The 15,682-nt window shown below is 46.8% G+C and overlaps 1 protein-coding gene across 1 annotated transcript; it reads left to right on the top strand.

Moving 5' to 3' along the window:
- The first annotated feature begins 5,290 nt into the window (after positions 1-5,290).
- Positions 5,291-14,687, top strand: LAG3 (lymphocyte activating 3). The gene is made up of 8 exons (XM_077921521.1): positions 5,291-5,888; positions 6,170-6,329; positions 7,062-7,288; positions 8,375-8,632; positions 9,079-9,372; positions 10,572-10,856; positions 12,145-12,257; positions 14,045-14,687. The coding sequence occupies exons 1-8, from the start codon at positions 5,834-5,836 to the stop codon at positions 14,147-14,149; spliced, it is 1,497 nt and encodes a 498-aa protein (XP_077777647.1). The 5' UTR covers positions 5,291-5,833; the 3' UTR covers positions 14,150-14,687.
- The last annotated feature ends 995 nt before the right edge of the window (positions 14,688-15,682 follow it).

The following is a 15,682-nucleotide window of genomic DNA, read 5'->3' as shown; positions in this document are numbered from 1 at the left end:
CTCTAGTAAACACCTGAAAGAGGAAAATAATCAGTAAGTGTCTCTGACTGTATGAACCGACTTGCCCTTCAGTTTCAGCCGTTCGTATCCAGATTTTGCTTCTGCTGAGAAGCAAAATGACTATAGAAGCTTCTATTTGCCCACAAATATGGAAAACAAAGCAAATCATGTATCAGGTGATGGGTTAGTGACCGGGAACTTACAGCACTAGTACAAGACCTGTTTGGGTCACCAGCAATTTTGGTTTAACTGATATATATATTTGAGGCTTTCAAAAGCTTTCCAGGAATACAGCTGTGTTGAAGGATCTTTTAACCTCAGTCTATACAAAACGCCAAACTCTATTTCTTAGAAAAACAGGACCTCGTCTTTTTCTGTGGAAGGAGATGGGACTTGCAAGGGTGCCAACTTGGTGCTGGCTGGGGTTAATGTTAGTTTAGTCAGTTCTATTTTTCTAGAGAAAGAGGTGCTGGGACTCGCCATGAAGCCTCCCTTGTTCTCTTAGAATGGCAATGGCACCCACCTGAGAGGTGCCAGAACTGAGTTTTGTTGAGTTTTGGTGGAAAAAAACCCATGGCTGTAGTCAGTGCTGGATTTAAAGGTCAAGGTAAAGGTAAAGGGACCCCTGACCATTAGGTCCAGTCGTGGCTGACTCTGGGGTTGCGGTGCTCATCTTGCTTTATTGGCCGAGGGAGCCGGCGTATAGTCACATAATTGAAATGCATTTCTTTATAGCTTCTTATGGAAGTTACATAACTGCAGATATTCAAACCACGGCAAATAGAGAATACTAAGAATAGAGTAACTACCCTGCCTTTTTAAAATTTCAAACCTTCTAAAATGGGTAATTCGAACTTTCTTTACTTGCAGATATAGCTGATCAAGATATTCTTTTTCTATATTTATCACAGTTCCTTCTTAAATTCGTAAATTGTCTATTAAAAAATATGCTCACAATCCCATTACTCCATTATTCCATTACTCACTATATACAACTTGTGTAATAATATCACCTCAGGTTTGATACACGAAAGCCGCCTATATGTTTCTCATCTGCCGTCACTTTTTCCTTAATTCTTGCTTATTTCTTGGTCCACAAAACCTTTTTATTAGTCTATTCCATTTTCTAATTTCACTTTCTTCCATTTTTATTGGCAAATCCTAAAAGCTAAAGTAGAATGCTCTCTGGTGCTTTGTTACAAGTTAAATTAAAAAGAACAATAATACTTGAATAGACTTTTTCAGAGCTATCTATTGCTTTCTCTGATCATGATTTCAATTAATTATGGCCATTTCATACAGACCCTCCAAGTGCAGTGGCGGAGCTTCATGCTCTGGTATGGGGGGGGGGGCGCGGAGAGCAGGGGGGGGCTGGCACGTGTCCTGGGGCAGGGTGCCCAGCATGGGGGGGGGGGGCAGCCGCGATGGCACCCTGCTGCCCCCCTCCTCTGCCAGTGTCCAAGTGTGCTATTTTCCAGGGACAGTCCCAGATTTACAGAAGCCATTCTGGTTTCTGATTTGATCCAGGATTGTCCCACTTTTCCTTAGGATGTCCCTATTTTCATCGGAGAAATGTTGGAGGGTATGGAGTTATGCGACCCCCAAGCCAAGGTGATAAGTAGCTATGTAACCTTCAGAACACATCTGAAGGCACCCCTGTATAGGGAAGTTTTTTTAAAAAAATGTTTAATGTTTTATTATGTTTTTATATTTGTTGGAAGCCGCCAAGAGTGGCTGGGGTAACCCAGTCAGGTGGGCAAGGAATAATAATAATAATAATAATAATAATAATAATAATAATAATAATAATAGTAAAGAACATCTCTGTTTTCATTGGAGAAATGTTGGAGGGTATGTTTCCTACATTATATGCCTAGAAATCTGGCATCGTGGCTGGTATCTACTGGTAGACCTCCTACCTTCATGAATTTGCAGGTAATGGTAAATAACCACATTGATGTTAGTTATTTAAGTGATTTAGGGTTTGGTGAATGGTGGGCGCCACTGCAATTATAAAAGAACAAGGGAGGTGTTCATAGTGAGTTCCGGCACCTCTTTTTCTAGAAAAATAGCACTGCAAATAAGTTAGGTAGGTCAGGCTGGTGTAGCAAGAACAACCTGTGACATGTTAAACCTTTGCAGATTTCTGATGGCTATGAGCTCCCTGGGCCAGAGGCTATGTCACAGTCACACAGCTTTATCTCCACTTCACTGAAAATGCCTTTCTGTGAGATCTTTTCTCAGTACCCTCTGACCCAAGGTCTTGTGTGACCTTCCATCAGCCGTCAATGTGCTGCTGGTCAGGGTTAGTGCTAGAAATTATAAACAAGAAGCCACAGTAGAGTCAGCGTTTAGAATGGGCTGAAACAGAGACAACAGAGACGTCAAATCTAAAGATAGAGGCACATGCTGAGTAAAACAGAACCTCCGGATGGAGCCATCATTTCACAGAAGCTCACTCAGCACAAAAGCCACTCGACCAGAAATGTCTCTTGAACCAGAGCTCCCATTCCCTCAGGACAGACACCTCAACCTTAGTTCCCAGCTTGTTGATCTTACTCCCACTTTACATTAGTCCTTCCAACTCACCTGCGTGGATTGTCTTAAAGGTAAAGGGACCCCTGACCATTAGGTCCAGTCGTGGCCGACTCTGGGGTTGCAGCGCTCATCTCGCTTTATTGGCCGAGGGAGCCGGCATACAGCTTCCGGGTCATGTGGCCAGCATGACTAAGCCACTTCTGGCGAACCAGAGCAGCGCACGGAAACGCTGTTTACCTTCCCGCTGGAACGGTTCCTATTTATCTACTTGCACTTTGACGTGCTTTCGAACTGCTAGGTTGGCAGGAGCAGGGACCGAGCAACGGGAGCTCACCCCGTCGCGGGGATTCGAACCACCGACCTTCTGATCGGCAAGTCCTAGGCTCTGTGGTTTAACTGTATCCCTGTGGATTGTCTTATCTTCTGGCAAATTACAGGAAATGCAACAAATGTGAGCTGGCTCTCAGGGACTGATCTGTAACGCTGCCAGGTCCATTCAACAAGCAGGATAAAAGGATAATGTTGTATGGAAGATGTCAGTCCTTTTCTTGCAGATCAATGTTTCTTTCATGAGATGGTTAATTTGTCCATAAGCACGATGTCCCATAATGGCAAAATCCGAGCTTCCAAAAGATTCGCATTTAAAGTTTTCTGATGAACACCTTTTCCAATTGCATTGTTCGAAGATGTTGCCACAGGAAGAGATGGCATGATTCCTTTCCCTCCACAAGATCTGTGTCAAGGATGATCCAGCCCCCTTGATAGCCGTGCAAAATCAAAATCAGGATATGTATTTACATCTGGGAACAGTTTCGCTTGTAAAGAACATAAGCAATAGGATTCCATGAGTATTTGGCCACATCTACATTATACATTTAGGACAGTATCATGGCACTTTAAACCTGTGGTTCCCAATGTGGGGCACATGCCCCACAGGGGGGCAATTTGATTTTTAAGGGGGGCAATTCAAGAATGAGTTATTAACAGGGAATGGCCTTTTAGGCTTCCTCCACATGAATAGTTCACTTTTTGAATAATAAGGATTATATGTCACAAGGGGGGGGGGGATGCACCAGGATTTTAGAGATGCTTAGGTGGGGCATGGACAAAAAATAGGTTGGGAGCCACTGCTTTAAACAGTCATGACTTTTACCAAAGAATCATGGGATCTGTAGTGTGTTATGGGTGTTGAGAGATGTTAGGAGACCCCTATTCCCCTCACAGAGCTACAACTCCCAGAGTTCATTAGGAAGAGAAATTGCTTGTTAAACAACTTTGGGAGTTGTAGCTCTGTAAGGGAAATAGGCGTCTCCTAAGAACAGGGCCATAGGCCATAGGGACGCGGGTGGCGCTGTGGGTTAAACCACAGAGCCTAGGACTTGCCGATCAGAAGGTCGGCAGTTCGAATCCCCGCGACGGGGTGAGCTCCCGTTGCTCGGTCCCTGCTCCTGCCAACCTAGCAGTTCGAAAGCACGTCAAAGTGCAAGTAGATAAATAGGTACCGCTCCGGCGGGAAGGTAAACGGCGTTTCCGTGCACTGCTCTGGTTCGCCAGAAGCGGCTTAGTCATGCTGGCCACATGACCTGGGAGCTGTACGCCAGCTCCCTCGGCCAATAAAGCGAGATGAGCGCCGCAACCCCAGAGTCGGCCACGACTGGACCTAATGGTCAGGGGTCCCTTTACCTTTAAGAACAGGGCCAGCCCACCCAGGAGGCAAGATGAGGTGACTGCCTCAGGTGGCAGGATCCACAGGGACAGCAGATTCTGATGTCCATCTTTCTCCCCCCCCCACCCCGTTCCTGACGTAGATCTTCCCTCACCTTTTCTTCCCTGGTGCCATTTTGGGGTCCACCTCAGATGCCAAAATTTCTTGGGCTGGCCCCGCCTAACCACCCTCATCACCGTTAACCAACTGTAGTTCCCAGGATTCTCTGGGGCAAGCCATGACTGTTTAAAACGGTATGATACTGCTGTAAATGTATAGTGCACATGGTGCCTTTTATGCAACTCCATTTATATTGCCCTCTCCTGCACATTCTTAATGAACAAGAAACTACAACTAATCCAGAATGCAGCAGCTAGACTGGGGCGGCCGCTGAGACCACATAACACCGGTCTTGAAAGACCTACATTGGCTCCCAGTATGTTTCCGAGCACAATTCAAAGTGTTGGTGTTGACCTTTAAAGCCCTAAACAGCCTCGGTCCTGTATACCTGAAGGAGCGTCTCCACCCCCATCGTTCTGCCCGGACACTGAGGTCCAGCGCTGAGGGCCTTCTGGCGGTTTCCTCGCTGCGAGACACCAAGTTACAGGGAACCAGGCAGAGGGCCTTCTCGGTGGTGGCACCCGCCATGTGGAACGCCCTCCCATCAGATGTCAAAGAGATAAACAACTACCTGACATTCAGAAGACATCTTAAGGCAGCCCTGTTCAGGGAAGTTTTTAATGTGTGACATTTTAGTGTATTTTTGGTCTCTGTGGAAGCCGCCCAGAGTGGCTGGGGAAACCCAGCCAGATGGGCGGGGTACAAATAATAAATTATTATTATTATTATTATTATTCAAGATTGGCCTTCTCTAACCTGGATCCTTCCAGGTGTTTTGGGCTGCAGTGCAGGATGTGCTGGCAGGGGCTGATGGGACTGGTACTCCCGACCATCTTGTGGGCCCAAGGTTGGGGGAAGTTAGCTGATCCAGACCTGGTCAGAAACTCCTTGGTGTCCACCTACATGTGGTCCAGCAGCCTCAGCATCTCCACATTCTCAAAGTATCACCAGCACCGCCACTTTCTGACTTAACCAAGATAAAGAAACCGTACCATAAAAGGGAAAAGATGAAAGAAGAGCACCAAAGAAACTGTGCGATGAAAGGGTAGAGATCAAAGAAAAACACCCAGGGCACTTCCTGAGAAACTGGCCCTATGTACATTTTCCACTGCAAGCAAAACCGTGAAGAAAAACAACGGTTACTGAGTGGACCGAATGAGATGGAAACAGTTTCCATTGCAAGTTGCTTTCTAGAACTCACTCGGCTGCCTTCCTGCACATGGCTCAGCCTGGGGCTGATTTCTTGGCTGTGACGTCGCTCACTGCAGCGCCACCAGGAAACCAGCAGCCCACCTGCAATATAAGGGCGACTACGGAAGTCTTTGATCAGAGATCCACCTCCATTTCCTTAGCCTCAGGTTCTTGTGGGGTCCAGTCTGCAGCTCCCCTTTCAAACCCTTCCTTTTTCAGCCAGAGGGAGGAGAAGAAGAAGCTTGAGGGCGCTCACCCACCTGTTCCTGTGACACCACTATGACTTTACTATTCTTCTTCTGGACTATTGTCCTCAGTCTGCAGCTGACTATTGGTAAGAAGAGTGGCCCAGGATACCTGAAGGCAGGGTGGGGTTAGTGGTTGCTGTAGGTGTTGCTTCAGCTTTTTTCGCATCTGAGCTCCTGCAGGAGGTCTCCATCTCTGCTCCATGCTCTTAAGCAACAAAGACCCACCCCTTCCAGACCCTAATTTCGCTCCCTCCGTTTTATCATGGCAACAGACCTGGGTGGCATAGGCTAGGCTGAGAGATATCGTCCTCTCGGGCATGTTTGTAACCTCATCTTTTCCTTGATTGGCTCCACAATCTTCTTGCAGCCCAAAATGTTCCTTGTGCACCAGGAGAAGCATGCAGGGTGTGGGCTGAAGAAGGCGGACGAGCTTTGCTTCCTTGTCACCTGAGTCGTCGGAGGTTGAAGAGCAGCTTCAGGCAGCTGTACAAGGGATTAGCTCTTCGCTGGGTGCATCATGGAGACAGGTAAGGCACCCATTTCTATGCACTCGGGGTTGGGGGGGGACAGGGGTCTTTAAATCACCGTGTTTTTCACCCTATAGGACGCACCCGACCATAGGACGCACCTTGTTTTAGAGGGGGAGAACAAGAAAAAAAAAATTCCCCTTCTCTGCTCAGCGCCCCTTCAGCGAAGTGACAGGAGAAATGGAGCCCCTTCCATTTCTCCTCCCGCTTGGCTGAAGGGGCGCTGCGCAGCTTTCCCTCTCTGCTGAAGCCAGGAGAGTCTTGCTCTCCTGGCTTCAGCAAAAGGAACCCGAAGCCTTTGGAGCGAAGCTCGAGTTCCCGCTGCACTCCAAAGGCTTCAGGTGGCTATCCCTGAAGCGCCTGGAGAGCGAGAGGGGTCGGTGCGCACTGACCCCTCTTGCTCTCCAGGCTTCAGCGAAAGCAATGTGAAGCCTCCGGAGCGCGGAGGGAGCGCTCCCTCTGTGCTTTGGAGGCTTCGTGTTGCTATCGCTGAAGCCAAGGAGCCTGGCATTCGCTCCATAGGATGCACACACATTTCCCCTTCATTTTTGGAGGGGGAAAAGTGCGTCCTATAGAGTGAAAAACACGGTACTTTTATTTACCACTTTCTCTTCCTTCCCCTCAACTCCCTCCATTCCACCTACCCCTACCTCTCTCCTGTATCCCCTTTCTGGGCTACTGCCCCACTCGTCCAGCACTTAACAGTTGAGTTTCGTCCTCCATTTTCCTCAGCTCCCACAGGAAACGCCACTTGGTGCTCATGGTGGAGCCAAGCGGCGTCAAGAAAATGGCCCGTTCCACGATGCACCGAGCAACCGTCTGGGACCCTGGCTTCATCCGTGGGAATTTTTCGCTCAGGATTGAGCCGCTGCGGAAAGAGGATTCAGGAACCTATGTGGCCGTGGTGAAGTTTGCCAAAGAGGTGTTGCGCTGCCAGGTGGAGCTTGGTGTGGCGTCAGGTAGGTGAATCTGACAGCTGGCAGCAGCTGCAGGAAGTACAGTAGCCAGATTCTGTCAAGCAAGCTATCTGAAGAGCTACTTTGGAACATGGAAGGGAGAGCATGGCCGAGGGTAGCCAAACCCTTTGCCACCTTCCCTCACTGCCCTCAGTTGCTTTAAGCCCTACCCACTTCCAGCATCAGAGGTGGGCTGGGAGAAAAGTTCTTAAAGAGATGGGGTGTAAAGAGGGGAGGGAATGGCAGGGGCGTTGCTACACTTGCGGTGCAGGCCTGTGAGGCAAGTTGGCATAAATTGGCAGATGGTTTTGGGCAAATTAAGATGGTGGATGGCTCAAGTGTCACTGGCACTACACTTTGCGGAAAACACACCCACGCTGGTAAGTAAGGGATGGAAGGATCTGTCAATTTCAGTCCTCTTGGATTCTCATTTTTCAAATCTTAGATTCAATTCTCTACCCTTTTGCAGCGATTTGCATTAAAAAAAAATCCACTGGCATTTTCATGGGAGTTTCTTCCAATAAAAGTCTTTTTTTGCATGCACTATTGACAGATGAATGCATTTTTGCACGTCTTCTTCACTAATTTGTATGCAAACTTTCCCCTAACAGAATGAATTTTGCAAACACTGTTTGACAAAATTCAGATAAGTGCAAACTTCAAAGGATGGCTGTGTTTCGGTTCTTATATTGTTTTGGAAAGTGTTGGTTTTTATAAATTCACCTTTGAATGCAAACTGAATCTAACAGCTGCTCCATCCCTACCTGAAAGGAAATATCTGTTGTTGTTCAAGTCTCTAAAAATAGAGGGACGTGACAAGAGACCTGGAGCTGGGTCGGGCCCTGTCAGCTACCCCTTAATAATGCCCTTGCAGAATGGTTTGACTCCCTTCACCAATCCTCACTTGATGTGTGAATGAGGCAGAATTCACCCCCTCTTGCAAAGAAAAGGTGACTGCACCATTTCATCCGCTATGCCCCTTGGACTTGACTGTTTTCTCCAGAAAGGAACAGATGGAGATGTTAGCTATATGATGAAAGTCATCTCTTGTGATATGGACATCAGTGTATGATTCTCCTTTTCCTTCAGTGACGCCTGATTCTCCCGGTCCCCTGATTGAGTCTGAACCTATCCAGTTAACCTGCAACTCCACACATCCAGAAACCCCCCAAGAGATACGTTGGTTCCATGCAGGTCTTCTCATCGCCAGCTCTGGTCGGTTCTGTTCCCTGAACCAGACTCTGGTTATCTCCAGATCATTCAGGAGTGATTCTGGGCCCTGGGTCTGTCAACTCACCTTTGCAGATGGGGAGAAAATTTATGCCACGTACAACCTGAAAGTCATAGGTAAGATTTGCCTTTTGCTTTTCCAGTTTCGCCAACCATAGAGTGCTTCCTCTTAGGATAAAAATACAATAAATAAATATTCTCTTGAAGAATCAGAACACATTTCCATTCTAAATTCCTGCCGCCCCTGTTGAATTTTGTGGGATTCACAGGGCCTTGCAGAGCCAGGCAGAGGCCCTGGCCAGGTGGATAATGTGCCCCCCCTTTTTTTACCCTGGGGATAACTGAAGTCTTATAAATAAGTATATAAATAATTTATACAAAAGTTATGCTGACAAATAATTTTATTTCAAATTTTATTTATAAAGACAAAAGGGAAAATATAGATAAATATGCTGACTGAGGCCCCCTTTGGAATCGGAGGGCTGGGCCAAGTGGCCCATATGCCCCCCCCCTCTGTCTGGGCCTGATTCACACAATATCATGTCTCTCCCCCCCCAACCCAGGATTTGCTGAGCCAGCCGCACCTGTAGTCTATGCTGCGGCAGGATCTGATGCCCACCTGCCCTGCCTTCTGAACGACAATCCCACAGACTACGGCATTTCTAGGGTGGCAGCACGTTGGAGCTACGCAGCAAGGAGAGAACCAAAGGCAATAACCACCCTCAGTAATGGGAGCAACAGAAATTTTACTCTCCATCTTTCTGCGGTGGGTCTTGATGATGCAGGTTGGTACACCTGTGAGATCGCCATTCAAGGAACAAACATCACGAAGAACATCACACTGGCAGTAATGACAGGTGAGGAGCGGGTTATAGTGCTTCAGGTTAAGAACATTGCTTCAGGCTGAGAATAGAAATCGTGCTCCAGCGGCACAGCAGCAACAGAAGGCCCCATTAGCTAAAGTGGTGCTTCAGGTTAAGAACAGTTTCTGGTTAAGAACGTACCTCCGGAACGAATTAAGTACTTAACCCGAGGTACCACTGTGTTTCTTTATTTTGTGAGGAGTGGGAGACACAGAAAGAGCCAAGTAGATTTCTAGGTTGGCGAGTTGTGTCCCACATGTTAAGATCTCTGAAAGAAAAAGAACAGTGGAGTCCAGCAATGGGTTGGGGGGGAGAAGGCAAGTGAGGGGTGATCTCCTTGTCTGGGGAGTGCGCTTGTCCTTTCTGAAAAGGCAGCTTAAAAGGTTATCCCATGATGCTCTTATTGCAGGAATCCCATCTAGATGTCATTCAAATCGTAGCCATTCAGTCTGGATCAGGGGTGGCCAACTCCCAAGAGACTGCGATCTACTCACAAGAGTTAAAAACTGGCAGTAATCTACCCCCTTTTTGGGGGGTTCAGGTCAAAGTTGTTGAGCTTCTGTTTATGGGCTGCAGGCTAAAATGTTTAGCTTTTTTTAGGGGAGCCAAAGTTCTTGCGCTTCTTTGGGGGGAGCCAGTGATCTACCACAGACGTCCAGTGATCTACTGGTAGATCACAAACTACCTGTTGGACGTGCCTGGTCTAGTTTAATCCACCAAAGCTCTGGTTGGTGAATCTGGAGTGGCGGCGGCTGTAATGTCAGGAATTCTGTAAGCTGAGGGCAGGCTTGTGTGGTTTCCGATGTTGTTTTGATTTTGGCATGTTGCAACAACACAGAATAGGAAAGAAAACATTTTAAATGGCATTTACTGTACTTCTAATAACTAGGGAGAGCTTTGGTCAAGTAAACTCACCTTCCCTTTTGCCTACTTTCCCCTCCAACTTTCCAAAATGCATTGGCAGCGAGGTTTTGGGGGTCATGAAAAAATTATTTAGATTCATGTTCATCAGTTAATTGGTTAAAAGTCAGGCGATTCGCCAGGTGAAAACTGATTTGACAGCCCTAGAAGTAAGAGATGTCATGTGTAACAAATGGGGCCAGGAATAGACTCCGCTTCGAGGGAGGATATGAGAGAGGCAAGGGATAGAGGATAGAGAAATGAGTAGCTTCTGTTTCTTTCTTTCCATTCAGTCACCCCGAGCACTGACGGGATCATCATGGAGGGATCTCGCCTGCAACTCACCTGCAATCTCAGCTACCACACAGGAAAGGAGCTTTTTACGTGGAAGTACCTTGGTTTGAATCCCACAAACATGTCTTGGCCTGAGGCTGCCTCCACGAGTTTTGGGCTCCTAAGCCAAGGCTCGACCCTGGAGTTTCCTCAGGTGTTGCCCAATGATACAGGTACCTGGGAATGCAGTGTCCATGGCCCAGATGGGATGTCAGGATCGGTGCAGTACCACCTTGAAATTGCAGGTACATTATTAATTTGCTTATACGCTATTAATTCTTTCATTTGTCATTGCTGAAATCTGTACCCCGTACTCCGATCACATTAACAGGGCTGCTAATAGTACAGTGGTACCTTTGGATGCGAACAGGATCCGTTCTGGAGCCCTGTTCGCATCCTGAAGCGAATGCAACCCACGTCCCCGGGTTACTATTCGCTGCTTCCGCGCATGCACGTGACATCATTTTGAGCATCTGCACATGCGCGAGTGGAGAAACCCGGAAGTAACACACTCCGTTACTTCCGGGTCGCCACAGAGTGCAACTCAAAAATGCTAAACCTGAAGCTACTTCAACCTGAGGTATGACTGTAAACTGTTTTAAAGACAATAAAATAACGTGCTCATAAAAAGAAGCTAAACCCGACAACTCCATAAAAGCAGCCTGAAAATGATAAAGGATCTAGGTAGGTTAAGTCTAGTCAAAGGGTTGTAGTGCTCATCTCGCTTTCAGGCCAAGGGAGTCAGTGTTTGTCCATAGACAGCTTTCCAGGTCATGTGGCCAACATGACTAAACCGCTTCTGGCGCAACAGGACACAGTGACAGAAACCAGAGCGCATGGAAATGCCTTTTACCTTTCCGCCAAAGTGGTACCTATTTATCTACTTGCACTGGCATGCTTTCAAACTGCTAGGTTGGCAGGAGCTGGGACAGAGCAACGGGAGCTCATTCCGTTGCAGGGATTCGAACCGCCGACCTTCTGATCGGCAAGCCCTAGGCTCAGTGGTTTAGACCACAGTGCCACCCGCGTCCTACATATATAGGATCTATATGTAATTGATCAAGACTGTGTGTGGACTACATAGGAAAAAAACAAGTAGTCTGTCTCCATTGATTCCAGAACAAAATGTGGTGCAGCCACCAGTTTTCAGTCTCCACCTCCTGTTAGTTTTTCCCCAGCCACCATTGCTGAACATATTCATTATCCAACTATTGCCTCTGATGAATAGGCTTTCATGGTTCTTCAAATTCCTACGGAAACCTCTGCTCAGAGACAATAGCTGGATAGAAAAAAAACTACCAGGTACCCTCTGTTAAGGGACGCGGGTGGTGCTGTGGGTTAAACCACAGAGCCTAGCACTTGCCGATAAGAAGGTCGGAGGTTCGAATCCCCACCATGGGGTGAGCTCCCATTGCTTGGCCCCTTTACCCTTTACTTTTACCTGTTTCCAGCAACTAAGTGAACTCCAAGTTTTGATGCTTTCTGATCCTTTTTATCCTCTCCAGATTATTTAATTGCAGTCTTGCCTTGCAGGTGCCCGGATCGCCCTTGTGCAGCCCAGAGCAGCTGAGAAGATCACTGTGGGGCTCATAGCCTTCCTTGTTATTCTCGTCTCCATCCTTGCTTTGACCTGCCTGAAACGAAGAGTAAGTCACTCCATCTGCTTTCTGTTCTCACCTGCTCTGCTCCTCTGGGCATTTGGTTTTATTTTATTCTAGCAAGGCTTGAGTGGGGTGGGGTACCCAAAGGAGAATTTTACACTCTGTCATTGCTGAACGTCCAGCAATGCCAACATACTTTTCCTCCTGATGAGGCTTGGGACAGATGTAACATTTTCAAAGCCATGCCCTCCCTAAACAGCTAAAGTCGCAATATGAACCAGCCCAGGAATGCTAGTTACCATATTTTTCGCTCTATACAACGCACCAGACCACAAGACGCACCTAGCTTTTGGAGGAGGAAAACAAGAAAAAAAATATTCTGAATCTCAGAAGCCAGAACAGCAAGAGGGATCGCTGTGCAGTGAAAGCAGCAGTCCCTCTTGCTGTTCTGGCTTCTGGGATAGCTGCGCAGCCTGCATTCGCTCCATAAGACACACACACATTTCCCCTTACTTTTTAGAAGGGAAAAAGTGAGTCTTATAGAGCAAAAAATACGGTATTTATTCAGCCATCATTTTTCACAAACAAAAGGATGCCCCAAAGAAACTATCAACACGTCTACTGCAAAATAGTTTAAAAAGTAAGAAAATGATTTTTAGATCACAGGGCAGTGTTGGTGAGGGGTTAACACTGCACCATTTAAAATCTTTTCTAGATACCCGCAGTTGTGTTGTTTATCATTTTAATGAAAACAGATGTCAAAAACCCTTTGAAAAGCATTGCTCTGGCATTAGGGCAGGGAGAAGTGTGAAATGCTGCTACAGCGAGACATGAGGTTTGCCACGTAGCTGGCTGTTGTGGTCATTGATTTTTCTTTAACCAATATCCGATGCAGGGAAGAAGCAGGATCTGACCCATGATGTGGCGGACAGAGAATAAGCCTTTGCCCCTGCAGCAGTTCTGATCAAAGCCACACAAATGTTAATCAATAGCATCTGTCTGTTATTGCCTATCGTGTCATTAGAGATGGGTAGCATAACTCTCCTCATTCAAATTCCATGCACCTTTTAAAATGTTAAGTTAAAAAAAAAAAAGGCTGAGGACAGATGAGACATTGTTTGTTTGTCTGTTTATGCACTATTTTGCAAGCAGCCTTCAGTTCTCTGGAAAACAAACAGACAAGCATGTTTAAGTGTTCCTGATAATTGCATGATACCCCTTCATGCAATTCATGTATGTAGAAGGCTTAAGTCACATGCACTAATGTCGATGGAACAAAACAGAACATACACACAGAAAAAGTGCAAGGCCTGTAGAAAGTCAGGTGCAATTCTGCCTGAGATCAATGCATAGCTGTCAAGTGTCCCTTATTTGGTGGGACAGTCCCTTATCTCAGCGCCATGTCCCGCTGCTGTCCCTTATTGATGAGGCTTCATTTGGCTGCTGGCTGGGCTTTCTGCCTTTGGCCCGGAGGTGCTCAGAAGTTGAACATACCTGTGCCCGGAAAATCCCTTATTTTGGCTGCTGATCCCTTATTTTCGAGGCTGCTGGTCCCTTATTTTCAAATCTGTAAGTTGACAGCTATGGATCAATGGCAGGGTAGCATGAAAATCTCACAGCCCAGAAACAACCATTTTATCTCTGGCTCTGGGAAAGGAAAGGCCTTGACCAGGACATTGTGAAATGATGAACAGTCGGGCTTGTTTTACTGATGGACTTTCGCCCCTCCGAAAAGCTCTGCTGCTGTACAACTGATGGGACGTGAAACCTATTGATATTGAAATAGACAGGAAGTAACTCCGTTGCCAACTACTTTGCCTCCCCCCTTTTAGACCCGCTCCCGAAACTTCCCAGCATTGGATCTGATGCTAGCTTCCGCTTTGCCGGGGAAAGAAGTAAAGGATGAAGGCCAGGAGGAGAAGGGACCGCAGATTTAGAAGAAGCAAGAAGGCTGCTTACAGGGCAAGTCCCAAGGAAAGCCTGATGGTCCTATCAAGTGAAGACTGCTTACAGGGACAGCCAAGTGCTTGCTCACCCCGGGTGTTCTCAAGCTATGAGGTTGGAAGGGGGATTTAATGCTCCCCCGTGGAACATGCCTTCCTCCCTATACCAGACAAGGCAAGAAGATGCATATGGACTTTTCAAGGGTGATTCCATGCACGCACACCCCATTTGTCTTGTCCCGCCAACCTGATATGAGAAGGGCTGCCCTCCCTGTGTGTAGCTGTTACAGAAAAAATAGGGGGTTTGGCTTTTGCTGCCCAGCTCCCCAAGGGACTGAGTCCCCTAAGTCCATGATCACTCAGAGATGAAAGGATGGAGGCAAGATCCATAGAAAGCAAGGCAGATCTTTATTTTTCTGTTTAACAGAGTTCCCTCCCCTCCTTGCAAGGAGGTAGGAGAGACCCCAGCGGTGGTGGGCAAGCCCCTATAAAGACTTTTGAAATTGCTCATCCTGTAACCCAAGACCCCCCCCCCCAAAAAAAAAACCAAGATACCTACATCACAGAAGGAGGCGGTCTCCAGCAGAAATTTGAGAGTGTTGCTTCTCTCCTGTCCGCCAGGATACCTGATAATGCCTTTTCTGGGTAGCTTGGCCATTCCTTTGATATGGTAAATACTTTAGTTTCTGAATCTCTTACACATATTGATAGTTCCGCTCAGCTTAACAGATACTTGCCAGACTGTATTTGCAGGGTTGTGTGAGTCCCTACAGTCCAGTGACAATTGGAAAGCTTTTTCCATTTCCTTCCTCCTTGCAGGGAAATATTTGAGGTCAGTTTGGGAGAGTCAAAATGGCTTCAGGATTGCTCTCCTGTACTATTTCAGACACGTGGTTTATATACTTATGTATGTTTTTGCCCTGTACGTTTATGAACATTTGTTCTATATTTGAGACCTTAGAATTCTTATAACATACCTTTCCCGTATTGGTGGATTTAGGAAGGGGCAGAAGAGTTTTGCTCTATTCCCCTTTCCCTGTTAGTGGCCTGCTCCACAAACCTTTGCACGGGGCATCAGCTGGCCTGCACATATATATATATACAGTGGTGCCTCGCAAGACGAAAAGAATCCGTTCCACGAGTCTCTTCGTCTTGCGGTTTTTTCGTCTTGTGAAGCAAGCCCATTAGCGGCTTAGCGGATTAGCGCTATTAGCGGCTTAGCAGGCTTAGCGGATCAGCTGATAAGCAGCTTAGCGGCTTGGGAAAAAGGGGGGGGGGGGAGGAAAAAAACTCTGCAGGAACTCGCAAGACATTTTCGTCTTGCGAAGCAAGCCCATAGGAAATTCATTTTGTGAAGCACCTCCAAAATGGAAAACCCTTTCGTCTAGCGGGTTTTCCGTCTTGCGAGGCATTCGTCTTGCGGGGCACCACTGTGTGTGTGTGTGTGTGTGTGTGTGTGTGTGTGTGTGTATATATATATATATATATATATATATATATATATATATATGGATCCCTGCATGTTCT

Source organism: Podarcis muralis, chromosome 17 (genome assembly GCF_964188315.1).
Source record: "Podarcis muralis chromosome 17, rPodMur119.hap1.1, whole genome shotgun sequence".
Taxonomy (NCBI): domain Eukaryota; kingdom Metazoa; phylum Chordata; class Lepidosauria; order Squamata; family Lacertidae; genus Podarcis; species Podarcis muralis.
Note: the sequence above shows the minus strand (reverse complement) of the source record. Positions and strands in the feature narration are given on the sequence as shown.

What these genes read in the sequence shown, in the direction of transcription:
- LAG3 (XM_077921521.1), top strand. Translation starts at nt 5,834, where the DNA reads ATGACTTTACTATTCTTCTTCTGGACTATTGTCCTCAGTCTGCAGCTG. An exon ending in GTACAACCTGAAAGTCATAG is followed by an intron (nt 8,633 to 9,078) that starts GTAAGATTTGCC and finishes CCCCCAACCCAG; the next exon opens with GATTTGCTGAGCCAGCCGCA. An exon ending in CACACTGGCAGTAATGACAG is followed by an intron (nt 9,373 to 10,571) that starts GTGAGGAGCGGG and finishes CTTTCCATTCAG; the next exon opens with TCACCCCGAGCACTGACGGG.